This window comes from Pantherophis guttatus, chromosome 5 (genome assembly GCF_059756535.1).
Source record: "Pantherophis guttatus breed Tessera chromosome 5, ASM5975653v1, whole genome shotgun sequence".
In the NCBI taxonomy this organism is placed as follows: domain Eukaryota; kingdom Metazoa; phylum Chordata; class Lepidosauria; order Squamata; family Colubridae; genus Pantherophis; species Pantherophis guttatus.
This window is the reverse complement of record NC_142067.1, coordinates 51,753,732-51,773,568: the sequence shown is the minus strand read 5'-3', so window position 1 is coordinate 51,773,568 and position 19,837 is coordinate 51,753,732. Positions and strand designations below refer to the sequence as shown.

The 19,837-nt window shown below is 38.2% G+C and overlaps 1 protein-coding gene across 1 annotated transcript in view; it reads left to right on the top strand.

Moving 5' to 3' along the window:
• The window catches only part of URB1 (URB1 ribosome biogenesis factor), a 58,244-nt gene that overhangs the window by 29,124 nt on the left and 9,283 nt on the right, over positions 1 to 19,837 (top strand). The window contains exons 18-31 of the mRNA XM_034432564.3: positions 357 to 524; positions 878 to 1,062; positions 3,128 to 3,352; positions 3,729 to 3,905; positions 5,524 to 6,361; positions 6,845 to 7,037; positions 7,420 to 7,603; positions 8,409 to 8,467; positions 9,893 to 10,086; positions 12,624 to 12,734; positions 13,389 to 13,452; positions 15,622 to 15,793; positions 17,086 to 17,188; positions 19,543 to 19,703. Coding sequence (XP_034288455.2) covers positions 357 to 524; positions 878 to 1,062; positions 3,128 to 3,352; positions 3,729 to 3,905; positions 5,524 to 6,361; positions 6,845 to 7,037; positions 7,420 to 7,603; positions 8,409 to 8,467; positions 9,893 to 10,086; positions 12,624 to 12,734; positions 13,389 to 13,452; positions 15,622 to 15,793; positions 17,086 to 17,188; positions 19,543 to 19,703 — 2,834 coding nt within the window. The remainder of the gene's footprint in view (positions 1 to 356; positions 525 to 877; positions 1,063 to 3,127; positions 3,353 to 3,728; positions 3,906 to 5,523; positions 6,362 to 6,844; positions 7,038 to 7,419; positions 7,604 to 8,408; positions 8,468 to 9,892; positions 10,087 to 12,623; positions 12,735 to 13,388; positions 13,453 to 15,621; positions 15,794 to 17,085; positions 17,189 to 19,542; positions 19,704 to 19,837) is intronic.

Below are 19,837 nucleotides of genomic sequence, written 5' to 3'. Positions count from 1 at the left end.
TTCCAGTAACTGCTGTAATTGTTTTACAATAGAAATTGTAAAGTATATATTCTTTATTTTCTTAATAATATTAAAATTCTTAATAATATTTACAAATAATATTGTATGTTACTATAAAATATTTAATTGTTAAATAAAATGTGAAATGTTAATTGTTAAAAAAGTTACTACTTGCCATATTATTTTAAATTAAAAATTTGTAAGAGATTCTATATTCATATGGCATATGTTAATACTACACGTTATTTTCTTTCTATAAAATTAACAGTTATAATCTCTTTCCTTAGAAGGTTACCTCGTTTGCTGCTGTATCATAGAAATATCTTTTTATATAATTTTTTTCCTTACTAAACTAGACGTTCTAGATATGATTGATGTCCTTGTGGAAGACACAGAAGGTTTAAATGAAGAAATTGGATGTACTTTAAGTGAGGACATGATTGTGAACACGTTTCCATTTAGTGCAATCGTCCCAGCTTCTTTAGAAGCAAGAAATAAGTTACTTCTTGATGAAAACACAAGAGGTATTTTTGCTTTTCTGTAATTTCTATCCTGCTTTTTCACAAAAATAATGATAATCAGCCTTCTCATAAAATGCATTTAACATATTGAAAATTCTTGTAAAAGCACATATAAAAGGGGAACTTGCACATAAGCAGCTAAAAAAACCCTAATGTTCAATTTCACAATCAAAATCAAGAAGCTGTTTGATTTTTATTGTGAAAAGTAAACGACATGCAGATAACTCTACAGATAATCATGCAATTTTTAATCTTCCTAATAGAAGTTTGCTGAAGGTGCTCTCTGAATTTGAAGCCTTCAGTTTCAGAAATCACAAGCATTTAGTTTTGTTATAGTTATTGTTTTGTCTTTATAGAAGAAAGTATTGTGGAATATCTCATTGCTGTGTTCACTGACCTCCTGAATTCTCAACGAGATCCTTTAGCCCTTTGCCTGATGTTTCAACATTATGATAAAGAACTTCAGTCTGTTACTGCTCAGCTTTGTCAGTTCAACTGTTACTATAATCTTTGGATACCACAACAAGTTAAGGAAGCTTTGGTAAGCAAGCCAAAATGTATACTAAACAGCATAATTTGGTGTTAGTTAATATTATAACACATAGGAGAATTATACGTAGCAAAACATGCTCAAATTTAGTTATACAATTTGAAATTCAGACATCCTGTTAGCTTGCTCTTTTTTGATGCATCTTTTTTCATCACCAATCAGTGGCACTGTGGAACTGTGTGATGAAAAGTGATGTCTGATATATATATATTTTCAAAACATTATTATAAGTGAGCTCATTTAAGTCTGATAGCAGCAAAACCAGGCTAAATCAGCCCTGTTTTTTTCAGTCAACAATTCTTCCTGTCCATGGAATTGCTTTTAGATTATTTTGATTTATTTTTTATATTGATTTTCCTAGAAAAATAATACTCACAAAATGTGGGGTGCTTGGTGTTCTCTGAGCTTGGTTGTTTTCTTGCAGACATTTCATTACCCAAACCAGGTAATATGGAGCTAGGGAGCACCAAGGCGGAATGGGACCTTCAGGCTCCCACCCTTGGCCATGCCTCCTTTGCCTCCCACCTCAGCCCATTTATAGACAGTTTTCTTCCTCTGCTGGTCTTCCCCTGACCATTTGCCCTGGCCAATGGGCCTCTGGCCCTCCGGCCGTCCGCCCTGTGCCCTTCAGCCCGGCCCATTCGCCAAGACACTGTTTGTCCTGGGCCTTTGGCTACACGGGATAATTAGCCACCACGCAATTGAGTGGCAGGCAGAAGCTTCTGCTTGCCACTGTGCAATGAGCAGTAGGTGATAGCAGGGGTTGTAGAGCTATGGGGAAGGTGAAGCTGCCGAATGGTGGTGGGGCACAGCTTCAGGCAGGGGAGAAAGTGGCTTTTAGCATGGGGGCATGGCAGTCAAATGGCAACGGCTCACAGCTTCAGGCACGGGGGGAAACGGCTACTGGCATGGGGGTGGGTGCAGCAGCTGAACTGCAGAGGCTCATGGCTTCAGGCACAGGGGAAAGTGCCTTCTGGCATGTGGGGGTACGGCAGTAGAACAGCAGAGGTTCATGGTTTCAGGCATGGGTTAGGGTAAGGAAGGAAGGGGAGGGAGGGAGGGAGATCGCATGGCTTCTGCCTGTCACCTGATTGGGTGGCGTCTAATTGTCCCGTGTGGCCAAAGGCCAGGGACAAACAATATCTTGGCAAATGGGCTGGGCCAAAAGGTGCAGGGTGGAGGGCCAGAGGCCCATTGGCTAGGGCAAATGGCCGGGGAAGGCCAGCTGAGGAGGAAAGCTGGCTGTAAATGGGCTGAGGCTGGAGGCGAAGGAGGCATGGTACAGGGTGGGAGCCTGAAGGTCCTAGACCCCACCAAGGACCCCTCATTTCAATCCTAAGCTACAAATGTTCTCCTTTATTGGAATAACAATATGTGTTTTGTTACAGATTTTGATGTAAGAGCACATTGTTCTTTTAAAAGCTAAATTGAAAAGAAATCTGTCTGAAAGCTTAATCCAAAACAGAGCTAGCAACTAAAACTTAAATTTCACATAACTTTGACCTTAATTTCAGGGCTGTTTGGAGAAATTAGAAAAAAGATGAGGCAACTGATCAACATTACTTTGGTATATGTTTTGTGACACTGCCTGCATGTACACAAATTTTAGAGAGCAAATTTGGTATAGTGGTCAAGGCATCAGGCTAGAATTTGGGAGACCATGAGTTCTAGTCCCATCTTAGTCATGAAGGCCAGCTATAAGTGACCTTGATCCAGTCATATTCTCTCAGCCCTAGGAAGGAGGCAGTGACAAACCACTTCTGAAAAACTTTGCCAAGAAAACTGCAGGAACTTGTCCTGGCAGTCTCCAAAAATTGGACACAACTGAATGGGGAACAAAACCCCATACAAGTGAGTTTGTGTTTCAGTAGCCTGATGCTGCTTTTGTCATTTTGATGTCTTTGCCTAATTTCAAAAGCCTCCTACAGGCAGTTTAGCTCTCTGGCAAGAGGAGTTGGTTCCTCTTCCAAGCTTCTTCTGTTTAGGTAAAAGATATTGGAGTACAAACAGTTTCCTTTACATACATGTAATTGTATTTTCTTTTGTTCTTACTCAGTTCCAGCAAGACAGGAACAAGAGTGTGGATGAGGTGTGGTCATCAGATTCCTCCTTTTTTACCTTGTTAAAAAATAGCTATCAGAAAGGTGTTGCTGTTTTACTGGACGAGGATATTCAAACAAAGCTAAATGAAGCTATTTCCCAGCTCCAACCTCAGCAGCTCTCGTTGGCTTTAAAACATGTTCTTCTGTACCTAAAAACTACTGTGGAGAACTTCGGCAGTGTGAGCTATTTTTCTTCTTGTTTTTTTGAAAGCAACTTTAATAGTTACGTACAGTCCCTTTCATTAAGGACCACCTCAACTTTAGATGACAGCAAACATGCACTTTCTGAAGCAGGTGTACTGTATGTAGCTAAAAAAAATACATATAATCTCTTGATTCAGGCTTCTAAGATACATGCTTGTAATAGTGTCCACTTGTAAGCGTTGATTACAGTGTTGAATGGAGATGCAAAGTATGTTGCACAGACTTGCAAAGCAAATAAATGGAGCCTATATATGATAATTAATATGTCCCTTTGATAAAATATATAATTGTTTTGTTTTCAATCCCCCATTTTTTTTCTTCACTTAGAAATATCTATCCTTTTTCCAACAGTTGGGCAAGAATTCTGGCCTTTCCCTTGTTACTGTCTACATGGATTTGTTGAAGAGCTTGTTGCGCAAAGGTGATGATACAGAGTTGCGTAGTCAGCCTGAGCAGAAAAATACCCAGATTGAACCTGAACTTTTTATGGAAGCAGAAATTTTGATACAAGACTCTGAGAATGACAAGGTGCTAATTTTTCTGTGTGGATATTCTGGAGAAAAAAAAACTTCATGCATGCTCTTTACTGTGCATTTACATGGACAAAATCCATGAGAGAGAATTTTTTTGCTTAAAATGAGTCATGAGTGCTTATGTTCTGAGTACAATGAGAAAAAAAAATCTCTCATGCACTGGTTTTGTTAGATAGTAATCTAAACATTAAATTCATGACATGATACTCTGTATTTAGCCTACATATTTCAAAATGTGCCATGGTCCTGGTAGGACATGCAATTCCTGGTAGAGGAAGATGTGCTCTCTAAGATTGATTATACTGAGTTCAAGTAAGAATGTACCATATTTTTGGTGTATAAGATGCATTTTCCCCCTCCCCCCAAAAGTGGGTGGAAATGTCTATGTGTCTTATACAGCGAATGTTGCTGAAGCCCCGCCCACCCACCAACCTCCACCCTTCGGCCTCTGCCTCCCAGCAGTTTGTCTCCTTGCAGCAAACAGCAAACAGCCTGGTCAGCTTCACCACAGCCTGATTTAGCATGAGCAGCTGATTGGCAGTTGGATCTGCCCCCCGGAATGCCACCTATTAGCTGTTCCAGGCTGCGAGGATCATAGCCGCCATTGCCACCCATTGCCGCTGCCGCCTATCACCACCTCCGCACGCCCAATTTTCGGGCTCTGCATGTCCCATTTGTGGCCTCGAGGTGGGGATCGCTTATCCCCGTCGCCTGGAACAGACTGAAAATGGGGCGTGCGGAGGCCAAAAATGGGGTGCGCGGAGGCCAAAAATGGGGTGCACAAAGGCAGCAATAGGCAGCAGCGGCAATGGGTGGCAACAGTGGTGATGGGCAATGGCGATCCCTGCAGCCTGGAACAGCTGATGGGAGGTATTCTGGGAGGCAGATCCAACCACCAATCAGCTGCTTGTGCTAAATCAGGCTGTGCTGAAGCTGACCAGGCTGTTTGCTGCTTGCTGCAAGGAGGCAAATTGCTGGGAGGCAGAGGCAGATTTTTTTTTTTCTTATTTTCCTCCTCAAAAGCTAGGTGCGTCTTACAGTCTGGAGCATCATATAGTCCGAAAATTACGGTAACGGTTTATACACTGCTTATAGTTGGTCAGTATATGGCAAAATACCAGAGATAGCTTTATATAATCATAGAATGATAGGGAACGTATAAGCCATTGTGTGCAACACCCATTTCAGTCCAGAAATCCAGATTAAAGCATCCTTGACCTCTGTTTAGATTTCATTTCAGCATAGCCTGTGAAGAGGAACTTGGCACCTCCCTTAGAAATTGGTTTTGCAGTAAAACATTTACTGTTTAAAAGTAGTTCTTTTTTGTGGAACCATTTTCCTCAATTTTTCAGTCAAAGTTTTTGATAAATATTCTTTTTCAATTTGATATATATTACTCAGGCTGAATGTACTATCAGGTGTAAGCTTTCAGATCCCACTCTTAATCATACTAGAGAAGGTTGTTGCTTTCTTACTGAGTAAGTGAATTTTCCTAGGGATCTACCATCGTTAGCAACAGTGAAAAACAGAATGCTGATCAGACACTGATCTAATGCAATAAAGTTCTTATGTTTATTGGACAAAGTCTTTTATTGTAATTATTTCTATTTTAGATCATGGAAGAGATGCTCTCTTTGGTCTTCAAACACCCTATCCTAGAAAATTGGTTCCTGGCTATAGAACAACATTCCCTCCCTCCACACAGTCTTAATCCAATTAAAGTAAAACTGCTTTCAAGTCATCTAAACCGCAACATTCTTGACTTGTTGAAAATGAGTTGTCCATTGCTACAGTTTAGGAATCAGCTAGATATACTCTACAGATATTTTGAAGCCATCACAAAGACTGTTTTGGAAGAACTGCACTGTGGTGGAAAAGAAGGATGCAGAATATCTCCCAAAAAATCTCTGCAGATAGAGGCTTTACAAGAGCTGCACATTTATATGAATACGGACCAGCTGAAAGAAATCATGCTACAACTTTGCAAGGCCAACCTAAAATCTGAAACTTTAGCTGGAAAAAAAATCTGTCTGAACATTCATGGACAAACTTTGATGCAGCTGCTCACAGATGTCTACCAGAGAGGTTCTCTGAAAGGAGACTCCTTTTTTTCAAGAGAGCACATTCAAGGAATGAGCATTCTGTTGTCTGCATCTATCACTGAAGAATTGGAAAAGGTCTTTATGTGTATGATACAGAAAGAACCTATCTTTGCCCAGGCAGTTGACATTGATGTGCAGCTTTTGTGCCTTAAGCATTCCACAGAAATTTCTCTTTCTATTGTAGCTTTATTGATTCAGTACTCTCACACTCATTTGCTACATTTTGAGCTTTGGTGTCTGAAGAGCAGTACAAGCAAATTTCTAAAAATGAATGCAGCCCTTTTTATGCCCCTTGTTAACGTGTATTTGGACTGTCAAGAGAAGCAACATTTCAAATGCTTATCAAAAGGTAATCATGCCAGCTGATTTTTAACACTACTCTATAACCATATTATGAGTGCCTCGGGAATAATATGTTAGCCTTTTAATCCTAACATTGTTAAAAAAGTAGGACATTGAAATATTCTTTTATTTCTGATTCATTTATTTTTTGAATATTTTGTTTTGCATTTCTTGCTTTGAAGCCATCTACTAGGCTGATTTGTGCTTCTATAATATTGCCTAGAATAAATGATGCAAGGAGCATTTATCTAGATATTATTCAGTTAGCTTTTCTGTGTAGTATCATGAACCTTCTTTCCAAGCAAATAAGCATTTCTCCAGATACAGTTCTGTCTTGGCTAGAAATCCTACTCTTCTGTTGAGTCTATATTTAAGAAGCTCGTCTTAGGATTTAAGTTTGTTACTGTGGGCCCTGGTGCATACATAATCCCCTGAATTTTGGAAATGTTGATTTGTTCCTTTGTACTTTAACTTTGTATCTTGTTTTCAGCTGTTAAGTCTGTCTTGAGAGAAGCTTTATGGCCAGAACTGCTGAATAATCTTTTGAAAGTGGATTCATCACAGCCATCTACTATGGAATGTCATGTTCTTTCCAAATTATTGCCACTATCCGATACAGAGGCATTTACTGATTTAACAGAAAAACTAACTTTAACTCTTGAGAGACTTGGAAATCACGAACAGTAAGGTTACATAATTTCTAGCTGTGAAAGAATTATGCACGTGAACAATTTAATATTTATTTTTTATTTTAAAACAAGTAGAGATTCAGGATCCTTTTTGTAGTGTATTTTGAAGTGTGGATGAAAATCATAAAGTTTAATGTAGATATATAATAGTTAAAGGAACTAAGCCCACTTTTTCCCTCATGTGGCCCAGTCCACCTTGCTGCCTTCTACTCGTTTAGCAATAGACATTTTGGGCTCAATTGTGGTTGTAAGTTGAGGACTACTTGTAGTTAAATTGAGTTTATATAATGAGATAAGGTTGGGGGCATGTGAAGAATTGAAAGAAGAATTGAAATAGACATTGCTTCTGCTCTGTTACTCTTTTCAACCTCTCCAGGTGGATAATTGCTGATGCTGTATCAAGAGCTCTGGAGACCTCTGCAGAAAAAGTGCATTCATGGGGGAAACATCTACTAGTTACCTGTATGAAGTGGTTGATCCTGTCCTTCAGTAGTAGCGAAGAGCAAGAAACATATTCAGAAGTGGAGAATACTATGCTATTGAAGCTAGAAAACCTGTTGGTGAGGATTGGGATTTTCCATTCATTTGTATATTAATTTATTAAGAAATGGTGAAGTATCAGGCAAAAGATGCTGAATACAGCAATACATTTCAGGTTTTTTTCATTAGGAAGTGTATATCCATAATGGATCCATAAGTATACAAATAATTGCAAATGCTAGTTTTTCAATTTTGCTAGAATTTTGGAGAGCATGGACCCACTATGGTTATACCCACTATGGTTACTCCAGATGGGTTTCCAAATGTTACCAATTTCCTCTATAGCTGTGCATTCTATTAAAGAAGACAAGTAATATACTGTCAGTACTTCTAACTTTTCTAACCTTCTAACTTTTCATAAATTTCTATTAAGAAGCAACTACTCAAAAGTTTGATTTGATAGTGTTTTTAATTATGAAAACATGAGATTGAAAAAGGTAGGAATGCAAGTTATTTGCTATTACACTTAACATCATTTGCAAACTCCTTCATATAGCATTAAAATTCTCTACTGTAGTACTTTCCCTTTAAAATTTATGAAAATTGTTAATCATGGACGGAGATTTAATTCACACAAAACTTTATTGTAAATGATAGAAGAAACATCATAGGAACCAATACACACTTTCTAAAAAGTGTTACGCCAAAAATTTTAATATTTGTCAGTTTGCTGCATTAAATTCATGAAGAAAGGATGGGATTATTCTTTTCACAGAGTGCAGAGACCTCCTTTTGAATGATCTCTCTTTCTAGTTTAGGCCAATAAGTTCTGAAAGCTTTATTATATTGCAGTGTATGATATATTATTTTTTCTTGTTTATTCAGAATTCAGTAACTCAAGTGGTTCCAGACGACTGGAATAGTTTTGTGAAGCTGGGGCTCAAGTAAGCATATTTATGTTTATAGCAATGATGCATTTTTTCAGATAGCCAAGCTGAAAAATTATGAGAACACACTGCTTTAATATGAGATTCTCAGTCATCCAGGTCATGGTTGTCCCAAAGGTGCTTTTTCAAGAGGCAACTGGACTTTCTGCTTTTTCTTTGAAGACGTTTTGCTTCTCATCCAAGAAGCTTCTTCGGTTCTCCCTACTTCCAGTACTCCCTACTTCTACACAAATGAAGTGTTTTTGGTTATGCAAGCTATTTTACTGAATTATCTCTCCCTCTGTGTATTTAGAATAATTTCTGCACAGATTATATGCATGCAGAGAATTCAGTTTTCTGATTCTTCAGCCATTGGACGAAGAACTTGCACTATTTCAATCAACCTGAATAAAGTACAGGTTCCACTAAAATTCGTCACTTCTATAGTAATGTGAATATGAGATTAAATATTGACAGAAGTGACCATAGGGATGCATTGGTGTCAATATCTATGAAATATAACAACTGCCTGAATGCAAAATTGTTTCCTGATTATGGAATTTCTTTTAATTTAAGAAATAATACCTGATACATCTCGTTATTATCCTTTAAAGCTGAAACACACAATCTGAATACCCAGAACCCCGGAAACTCCTTGGTCTCTATAGATCTGCAAAAATTGCTATTAAATTATAATTGTTAATGTGGCAAACAAGGATAATTATGATATGATTGAATGGCTAGTCCTTGTTTAGCAACTCTTCACAGTTACAACAGCGATGAAGAAGTAACTTTTTGACCAGTCCTCACATTTATGATCTTCCAAATTCTATAAACAAAGAACAATGATTTAAGCACAATTGCGATTTTGCTTAGTGATTTTTTCACTCAACAACTGAGTTGTGGCTTTCAATTGTGGTCACTAAATGACAAGTTCCTATTATATTAAGTATATTTAATTTTAATTAAATATAAAAATAATTTAAATAGTTTGATTTTTTTCTGGTCCAACCAACTAGGACAGGGGTATCAAACTCGCGTTGTCATGGCATCGTCATGTGATGTATCACAACTTTTTCCCCCTTTGCTAAACCGGGCGTGGGTGTGGCTAGTGCGTGACGCATCCGCCCACTGGCCACGAGTTTGACAGCCCTGCACTAGGAAGTCCAGCATGCAACTAAAAAGCCAAGTTCTGGAAAAATTAGTTACTGGATGAGTTGAATGACAGCTGTAATTATCCATTGAGTAACATGGGCAGGCAGATAGAATCTATTCTTTCTAGAGGGCTCCAGGTTGGGAAGGCAATTCAGAAGCACATTCATTGTTTCTACAGACCCCAAAATAATGTCAGCATGCAGAAGAACGTCTGGTATATATCTTTGCACAAGCTTGTTAGCAAAACAGTCTGATATTTGACTTAATGTCTTTTTAATTGTCATGCAGGTATCGTTATAAAGACCAAACTTTCCTGAAAACTTTGAATGCAGCTATAAATGTATTATACCAGAAAGAAAACTCTTTTAAAAAGAGATTAACCAAACCTGAAGTGCTTTATATGATGATCACGCAGCATTCACTGTTTTTGTCCACAATGCTGAGACCACAAGAAGGCAGCGACACAAATGCTCATCTAAGAGGTCTCTCTTTCTTTCTAGCTTCTTTGGTGTCTATGTATAACTTATATATTTGCAAATCATTTTCCCATACATTTTGTTTGTTACCCACCGATGTATTTTGGCAGTTGTATCTATCTAGTATGATCAGTTTTTTGTTTTTTTAAAATTTGATTTATATGCCGCCCTTCTCCGGAGACTCAGGGCGGCTTACAATGCGTCAAGCAATAGCCTTCATACTTTTGTATATTTATACAAAGTCAGTTTCTTTCATGATAATTTATAGACTCATACAGACAGCATACAAGTTTAATAAATTATTATAATGCTCAACTTAATTTGTCAGTGGACTTCAAAAAATGATTATATATGGTTATCATACAGTGCATTTTGCACTGTATGATAATCATACAGTGGTTACCAAATGTAGAAAGAGGAGGGAGTATGTGAGAGAAAAGTGAGAAATACTTTCTCTTCATAAAAACTGATTTCCCAGCAAATTAGTTTTCATCATTCTCTCAAGATCATTTTCCCAGAAGGTCCTGAACAAATTAAATTTACAGTTGCAAGAAAAAGTATGTGAACCCCTTGGGATTACGTGGAGTTTTGCATGAATTGGTCATAAAATGTGCTCTGAACTTCATCTAAGTCGCAACAATGGAAAAACACAGTCTGCTTAAAATAATACTACACAAACATTAGATGTTGCCATGGTTTAATTGAACATAACATGTAAACATTCACAGTGCAGGGAGGAAAAAATATGTGAGCCCCTAGCCTAATGACTTCTCCAAGAGCTAATTGGAGCCAGGAGTGAGCCAACCTTGACTCCAATCAGTGTGATGATATTGGATGTGTTGCTGACCGCTGTCCTGCCCTTTAAAAACACACACCTGTTTTGGGTTTACTGGTTTCAAGAAGCACTGTCTGATGTGAACCATGCCTCGCAGAAAAGAGCTCTCCGAAGACCTACAATCAAGAATTGTTGACTTGCATGAAGCTGGAAAGGGTTACAAAAGTATCTCCAAAAGCCTTGATGTTCATGTGTCCACGGTAAGACAGACTGTCTACAAATAGAGAAAGTTTAGCACTCCCTAGGCGTGGTCGTCCTGTAAAAATGACTGCAAGAGCACAGCGCAAAATGCTTCATGAGGTAAAGAAGAATCCTAGAGTGTCAGCTAAAAACCTACAGAAATCTCTGGCACATGCTAACATTTTTGTTGACACATCTACAATAAGGAAAACATTAAACAAGAATGGAGTACATGGGAGGACACCATGGAGGAAGCCATTGCTGTCCAAAAAAAATATTGCAGCATGTTTGAAGTTTGCAAAAGAGCACCTGGATGTTCCACAGCACTACTGGCAAAATATACTGTGGACAGATGAAACCAAAATTGAGTTGTTTGGGAACAACACACAACACTATGTGTGGAGAAAAAAAGGCACAGCACACCAATATCAAAACCTCATCCCCACTGTAAAACATGGTGGAGGGAGCATCATGATTTGGGGCTGCTTTGCTGCCTCAGGGCCTGGACGGATTGTTGTCATTGATGGGAAAATGAATTCCAGAATTTATCAAGACATTTTGCAGGAAAATGTACGACCATCTGTGCCAACTGAAGCTCCGCAGAGGATGGGTGATGTAACAGGACAATGACCCAAAGCATACAAGTAATTCAACAAAAAAATGGCTTCAACAGCACAGAATACACCTTCTGGAGTGGCCCAGTCAGAGTCCTGACCTCAACCCGATTGAAATGCTGTGGCATGACCTTAAGAGAGCAATTCACACCAGACATCCCAAGAATATTGCTACACTGAAACAGTTTTGTGAAGAGGAGTGGTCCAAAATTACTCCAGATTGTTGTGCAGGTCTGATCTGCAACTACAGGAAACGTTTGGTTGAGGTTATTGCTGCCAAAGGAGAGTCAACCAGTTATTAAGTCCAAAGATTCACATACTTTTTCCTCCCTGCACTGTGAATGTTTACATGTTATGTTCAATTAAACCTTGGCAACATCTAATGTTTGTGTAGTATTATTTTAAGCAGACTGTGTTTTTCTATTGTTGTGACTTAGATGAAGTTCAGAGCACATTTTATGACCAATTCATGCAAAACTCCACGTAATCCCAAGGGGTTCACATACTTTTTCTTGCAACTGTATGCTAAGCTTTAAAAAAAGGTATGGATGTGCAATTATTATTAAATAATTATTGGTCTGTAATGTTTGTACCAACAAACACTATTCTTGTGTAGTCCTCACCAACCTGTTGCCTTTCAGATGTCTTGGACTACAATTCCCAGGATATCTTGCCAGCATATAGTTGGAAATACATCTATAGGTTTCCAATTTAGACACTTTGTGTAGCTTAACTCATATGAATGGGAACGCCACAGAAAATTAGTGTGGTGTTGTTGTGATATTTTATTTATCCCAGAAGATCCTGAGTAGTCAACTTATTGTGCAGCATTATTATGTTAAAAAAGTGCTGGAAAAAAAGTGCCTGGTATGATGGGAGGGAAAGAGCAAAATACTTTTCCTTTTTGTTTTCAGAGACGTTAGTGAACCTCCTGTTGTCTCTTGTGAAACTCTGCCCTGCAGTTTGTGAGAGTAATCATTTTGCTGTGCTGCTTGGAGCATATGGTGCAACACTGAACATTTCAGGTGAGCGAATTTTCTCTTGAGAGTGATGTTTATTAACAAAAAAGTCTAATGTAGAAGAGGAGGGGTAATCGATTGTGCATGTTTGACTTAACCATTCAACTGTAGTTCTCAAATCAATCAAGAAAACAGAAGTTAATCTTTTTAAAAAAGATTTTGTGTCTTTAAGGCCTTGAACGAAACATTCATTTTTTCTGCATTTTTAAACTAACACAGCAAAAATTCGAGAAAGAAGGGCATGCTGCTTAAGACATAGCAGTAGTGATGACTGGATGGGGGCTTGTATTATGGGGTGGACTGAACCTGGAGGATATTGAATACACTTTGTGATAGGTGTTCAGGAACTTCAGTTGGACTCACAGCTTTCTGCGTTACTAGATGATGAATGTTTCCATAAAATATTAGAATTCAAGATGATGATAGGATGGATATAAAAGCTCAAAACTGAGAATAACAATAATGAGTCAAAGATGCTAGTTTTCATTTAAGCCCTCAGTGAGACACCTGAATGTGTGAAGTGCATGAAATGGAGAAAATGGGATGGGCACACACCTATCTTTAGCCTCCATGCAAATGTTATATGGCTATGTTCTTAGGAATGTTGGTTTCCCCTAGATATATGTCATTTTTACATAGTCTTTCTTTTTTTTTTTTTAGATCAGAAGATATTATTTCTACTTAAATTATATGAAAATAATGGTCTAAGCCTTCTTGACTTCAGGTTTGTTTATACATCTTGGTCATTGTAATAGGTGAAAAATGTACATATTTTGTCAGCCTTATTTTGCTATGGTTTGCTTAATCAGAATTGGTTGAATAAACCAATATATATTGGGTTCATAAAATACATTAAGATTTAAACTATTTATAGAAAATAGTTTATATAAATATAAACTATTTACAAAGTACAAAGCTTGGGTTTACAATGCATAATAAGTCGAAATCAAGGAAGCAACATGATATATAGCCTAAAACTATAGGCCACCTGAGGCTTTCAAAAAAATTGTGATTCTCAGAAGCCTTCAAAACATTGTTATCAAACAGTAATTTTTAGTATGGCAAAATAGGAAAATTATTTAAATATGTAATGAGTCTGATCTTAATTCAATTCAATTTTAATTTTAATTAAGGCTATATGCTTACTAAATGAAATTGTTTAGTTTTTGCCTGGCTCCACCTGTTATTTTTGGAATGAAGCCTTCCCTACACCATTCAAAGTCAAGAAATATTTATACCATCTTGGAATAGTGTGATACCAGAATGGAGTCCCTATATCTACAGTCTCTTCTTAAATTATTTACTGCTGCTATAATTGCCTGTGACCGCTAACTCAAAGTACAGTAGGTAATATGAATCATCTGACTGCTCCAACTTCCTATTTGGATCGGGAAGCTCTCCTCACAGTCACTCATGCTCTTGTCACCTCACGGTTAGATTATTGCAACATACTCTACATGGGGCTACCTTTGAAGAGTGTTCGGAGACTACAGTTGGTCCAAAACGCAGCCGCGCGAGCTGTCGTGGGTGCACCTAGGTACACCCACATTACCACCAATTCTCTGCGAGCTGCACTGGCTCCCTATTGGTCTCCGGTCACAATTCAAGGTGTTGGTTATTACCTTTAAAGCCCTACATGGTTTAGGGCCAGGGTATCTTCGAGACCGCCTTCTACTGCATAACACCCAACGACCGGTAAGATCCCACAGAGTTGGTCTCCTCCGGATCCCGTCAGCTAAAGAATGCCGGCTGGCGGGCCCACGGGGGAGGGCCTTCTCTGTGGCTGCCCCAGCTCTCTGGAACCAGTTACCTCCTGAGGTCCGGACCATCCCCACCCTATTGGCCTTCCGAAAAGTGGTGAAGACCTGGCTTTTCCGGCAGGCCTGGGGCCGTTGATCTCGCTCTTGTGATCCAGCGAGATCCGGCCATGAATGGTGTGAATGAGTTTTAATGTTTTTAATTTTTAAATGTTTTTTATAATGATTTTAAATGCATTGTGAGCCGCCCTGAGTCTTCGGAGAGAGGCGGCATACAAATTGAATTAATAAATAAATAAACTAGAAGCAGCAGAAATGCAGAATGGGACCTTCCTTACCTGCCATATATGTGCAAGGACAGATAAGATAATAAAGTTGTTTTATTTGGTAGGAAAATGGCACTTTGCTTTCTGTTTGCTTTGCATGCCTTCAGATACTGGTACTTGGCTATGGGTTTCATTATAAACTTAATGAACTGGTAAATTCAGGGACTGCCTTTTCTTCTGATCATTCTCCCAATTTACTTCAATGATCAAGAAACACTGTTATATAAATATTCTTCCCATAAGAGATAAAGTTCTAGGACAGATGCTTGTCATCTCTCCTGGTTACAAAGTGGTCAAGAATATAATGGTAGCACTTAAATATCTGGATCATCTTGCCCCTGGGACAAGCAATATTTATGATAGCTAGAAATATTGTTGGAATATCTCCCCTGTCTTTGACATATTTTTCTGAATCATTAAAGAAGAACATCTTGAAGGCAACAGTTTGAGTTCTGTTCTAAAGCTTTTGTTTGATTAATTAAAAAACAACATTGTGGCTATGAAAAGAAGCCTTCTGCTGACAGTGATTTTTGTTGACACACTTTGCAGGAGTCAAGACTTTGTAAAAATAATTCACTGTGATCTTCTCTCTGCAATTTACCAAAACGAACAGAGTGGACTAAATGTCATTTCATAATGGTTTAATTTTGTTTGAAATGGCTTAGGAAGGGAAAGGAAACACATTCTTGTAAGAAGTGGAGGCAAAAGCTAGCCTTATTCTACTGTTAATAAGCTGATTAATATTTTAATTGCTATCTTCTCTTCAAGTACAACATAAAAACACATATTTTTCTACTGGTAAAATTCTAGAATATTGCTTTGGGGTCCAGCTGCTGTGGAGCATCATAAAACATGCAAAAGTTTGGGGAAGTCACTGTGGCAGCAACCAAGCATGCAAGAAATTATGTGCCTGCTGGATCGAGAAATAATGATGAGGACCATACTCCACTTCCCCCAGGATCGGCGTCTTCTTTCCCCGGAGGTGCCTTGAACTTAACTGCAGATTTTTGTTCTTTTTATATATAATTTAACTTGATGCTCGGGGATTACGCATCAGATACCTGTTCAGGATTTGTTGTTTAGTTTTGAGCTGACTATTGAAGAAACAGTTAAAATGTTTTTGCAAAAAGAAAAATCAGTCAAGCCAACATGTAGCAGTAATTTCTAAGTTTACAGGTGGTCCTCAACTTATAATTAGTCATTTAACAACCATTCACAGTGGTGATGGTCTTGAAACAGGTGCTCTATGGCCCATAAAGCACTTCTACTGTCGTAAAACATTGTGTAGGGCTCCCCCAATCACATGATCATATTTCAGCCCCTTGGCAACCTGTTCTAATTTATAACCAGTTGCCAAAGTGCCCTGTGATCACAATTTATACTCTTTTCTCTGACCTTCCCCAGAACATTAATAGGGAAGCCAGCAAGGAAGGTTGCTGATGGGAGGGGGGACATTGAATTCCCTATGACAGGGGTCCCCAATTCCTGGGCTGCTGCCCACTTCAGGGCTGTGGCCAGTTTGCAACTGGGCCGCGGAAAGCGTCAAGCAAGCTCACATGCTCAACTCCACTTGCACAAATGGAGCTGTGCACACGCATGTGTGTACCCGCCACTCAAACAAACATCCCCTCCCCCCCCAGGCTGCCAAGCCAGAAGGGTTGGAGACCTCTGCCCTACAAGCACTGAGGAGTTTCCCCTCCTTTCTGTGCAAGGTGGAGCAAACCTTCCATGTGCTGAAGGAATGGACCTCAAATCTGGCAAAAATGCTAGTGAATGCCAGCATTCTGCACCTTTCAGAACGCTTTCTTTCCCCAGAGGGGAAATTCCTTGGTGCACTGAAGGAATGCACTTCAACTCTGGTGAAAAAGTTAGCACATGCTATCTTTCTCATCCTTACTCTCCTTGGTGGGGCAGGCAGAGGGCCCTAGTCACCTGGATATGGTGGGAGGCCCAAGGCCTCTCCCTGCCTCATCCTGTCCAGGAGGCTTGAGCTCTCTCCCTGGCACTTTGCATAATGACCCATGTGATTGCTTAACTGGGCAAGCCAGAATTGCAGTTGTTAAAACGTACATATAGCATAGCATCTCTGTTGACAATCGCTTTGCTTAACAACTGAGATTCCAGACCCAATTATAGTCATAAGTGGAAGATTAGCTGTACGGGTTTTTTTGCAGGATTTGTATGGTAGGTTCAGAGAAAAAACAACCAAGGGACCTAAAATCCAAGAAGCAAATCAAAATTCAGGCATGCACTCTTTTATGTTTTTCATTTTAGGAAGAACATATGTTCCAAAGCAAAGGGAAAAGTGATGTGGCTTTTGAAGATCTCTATGATCCATGTTTTCTTCTCCAGCTATTCAGTGAATTATTAAGGCCAGGTATATAAAGTGATTGTCTTGCATTGTCTGGAAGCATTCAATACAATACGAACTTTTGGACCAGTCTTTCCCAGTCTGGGCCAGTAATTGGCTGACTGCTGTTCCAAGAGTTTCAGCATTTGGGGAGGGCTTTATATTGGGGAAAATAGTATAAACACTGTTTTCACAAAAAATGTTTGAGTTCTAAACTTGTGAGATCTTAAGACAGGGGATCTTTCACAAGTTCTTAGGGGCAGCTACCAGAAAACCTGCTGAATCAAACAACCTTCTTCTTGGTCAGCATGAATTTGATTTTGTCGTTTGATTTGGACTTTTTCTGAAGTGTCTCTTTTTGATTAAGGGGATTTACGTTTCCTTGTCTGAGTTAAAAGAAAAACTGATTTATGCTTGAGAATATTTTCCAGCTGTTTCTGATATTGTTCTCAGGATAAATATTATATTGGGGTAACTGGCTTTTACTTATCCAGCAGTAGTAGGATCTAAAAGAGTTGATTAATTAGAAATATGATTGCTTTGAAAGAAAGAGCAAATGTCTATAATGATCACAGATAAAATAATGCTTTAAGAAAAATGGCAGTTTTGTGTATTCTACGATATTTTAAAATAATATATCCCAGAATGAATGGAGTTACCTTAATGTTTTTTTTAAAAAAAGCTTCCATTCAGAGTCACTAGCTGATTTTCAACAGAGAGCAAGTGGGGCAGAAGGGGACCTGAGGTCGTAATTTCTGCATTTCATCCCCAAAACTATAAAAGGATTTTGAGGAAAAGAAAAAAGCGGGAGTATTTCACAGTTTGAAGCCCTAATGAAATCTACTAATTCAATTATTTTGTGATCACAAAAAAGAGAGAAAATGTTTAATAGAAAAGAAATTTAGGTAGCTTCAACATTATAATTACATTTAACAATTTAAATATAATTCAATTTTTCTTTCAGTTTTATCTTTGTTGTTGTTGTTGTTCCATCCCCAAGCTGCTTTTTGGAGGGTAGATCCTATGTGTATCTGAAGGGTAGCTCTCAATCAGAAAAGTTCATTAAGTCAATGGAGAAACACGAGGCCACATTTTCCCTGAACAGAATGATATTTTGTTATCTTTGGTGACTTACTATTTCCTTATCTACATTCTTTTTTTTTTCTTTTTTGCCTGGTGTTTTTGATATCGTTGTAATAGGTTTTGACTTTTCTCTTTGCCCCCAAGATACTTAGTGCTAAAAAAAAGCAGTTTTTGTCTCAAAAATTTCCTTTTATGTTGTCAAATCCAGAAGTCTACTGACTTCCCTTTTGTCTCAGCTGTATCTTCTTTCTACAAGTCTTGTTTAGGTTCCTTTGTGTTTTTGTGGCATCTGCTCTATGCTGTTCAAACCGAGGATTCCATTGTATGTCCCGCATGCCTTAATACTTCCTTTTATCCTGCAGATACAGTTTTAAAACAAGCTCATTTCATGAATCTTTTGACTACAGAATCCTGCAGGACAGTTGAGCATCCTTAGCTATGGATGTGGGCCAAAGGACCCATGTTTCTTTTTTTTGTGGTGTTATAACAACACTGTGAGGCAAATGTTTAATAATTCTCACCATTTTAAACCATATTATTTTTTAAAAAGAGAAATATATGGCAGTTTCCAGAACTGATTATTGTATCAGCAGTTGTTTACTTAGCAGCCATCTTTCCAAGGTTCTGTAAATAAGCTCTGTGTTCAACATAAATTAAAGCTACATTAGCAACTAATTCTAGCTGGCAAGGTCAGGGTTTTTTGTACGTTTCTTTGTATGTCCTAGACCTATTTTCATATTAATCTTCAGAAATTTCATGTAGACCTTGCCTATAAAAAGGTTTTATCCTTGACAGAATGTGTCTTTTTATAAAATGGAATTGGGGGATTAACCAGAACTGCTTTTCATTCTGCTTCTGTCCTCACAATTGCAGTGATTTTCATTAGACTTACTGTTCCACAAACATATGTGTACTAATCGAATAAAAATTCAAATCCTTCTCACAGGATACATAGAAAAGTGTAGTAAGAGATAACTACTCTGTTTTTACTGGCCATGAATATGCATTCTGATAGAGGTGAACTGAGAAAAAGGGAGGAAAAAAATGGTATTTATACCAGAATGTAGAATCCATTAGAAGGGTACAGTAGGGATCCTTATATGTGAAGAGAACTTTAAGGTAATTCAACTTTATACAGGAGAGAGCAACAGAGAAGACTATTTTTCTAATGAGATTATCATTAATTCTGCTGGTGATTGTTGTGATTTTAATATGTGCATTCAGATTTTATTTTCTTAAATTATTTTTGAAATACTTTCTTATTAAAAATACATACTTCTTTTCTTCCTGTTTTGTAGAATGTGTGGTGGCATGTCATAAGTTTGTTGAAGTCAATGCATTGGGCTTGACAGTAGCTGCTCTTAGCAGCTATGACAGTAACATGCGTGCAGCTGCCTACCATGTCCTGAGTTCCTTTCGCTCTCATCTGGAAGTGGCTCGGTTTCGAGAACAGAAACAGGTAGAGATGATTACACTGGGATAAACAGTGGGATAAATAATGGAGAAATAGGAAAAGGAGAAAAGAAATAGGAAACAATGGGAAATTTAGGGCAAAAGAGAAAAACTCAAGATTTCAAAATACAAAAAAAAGGG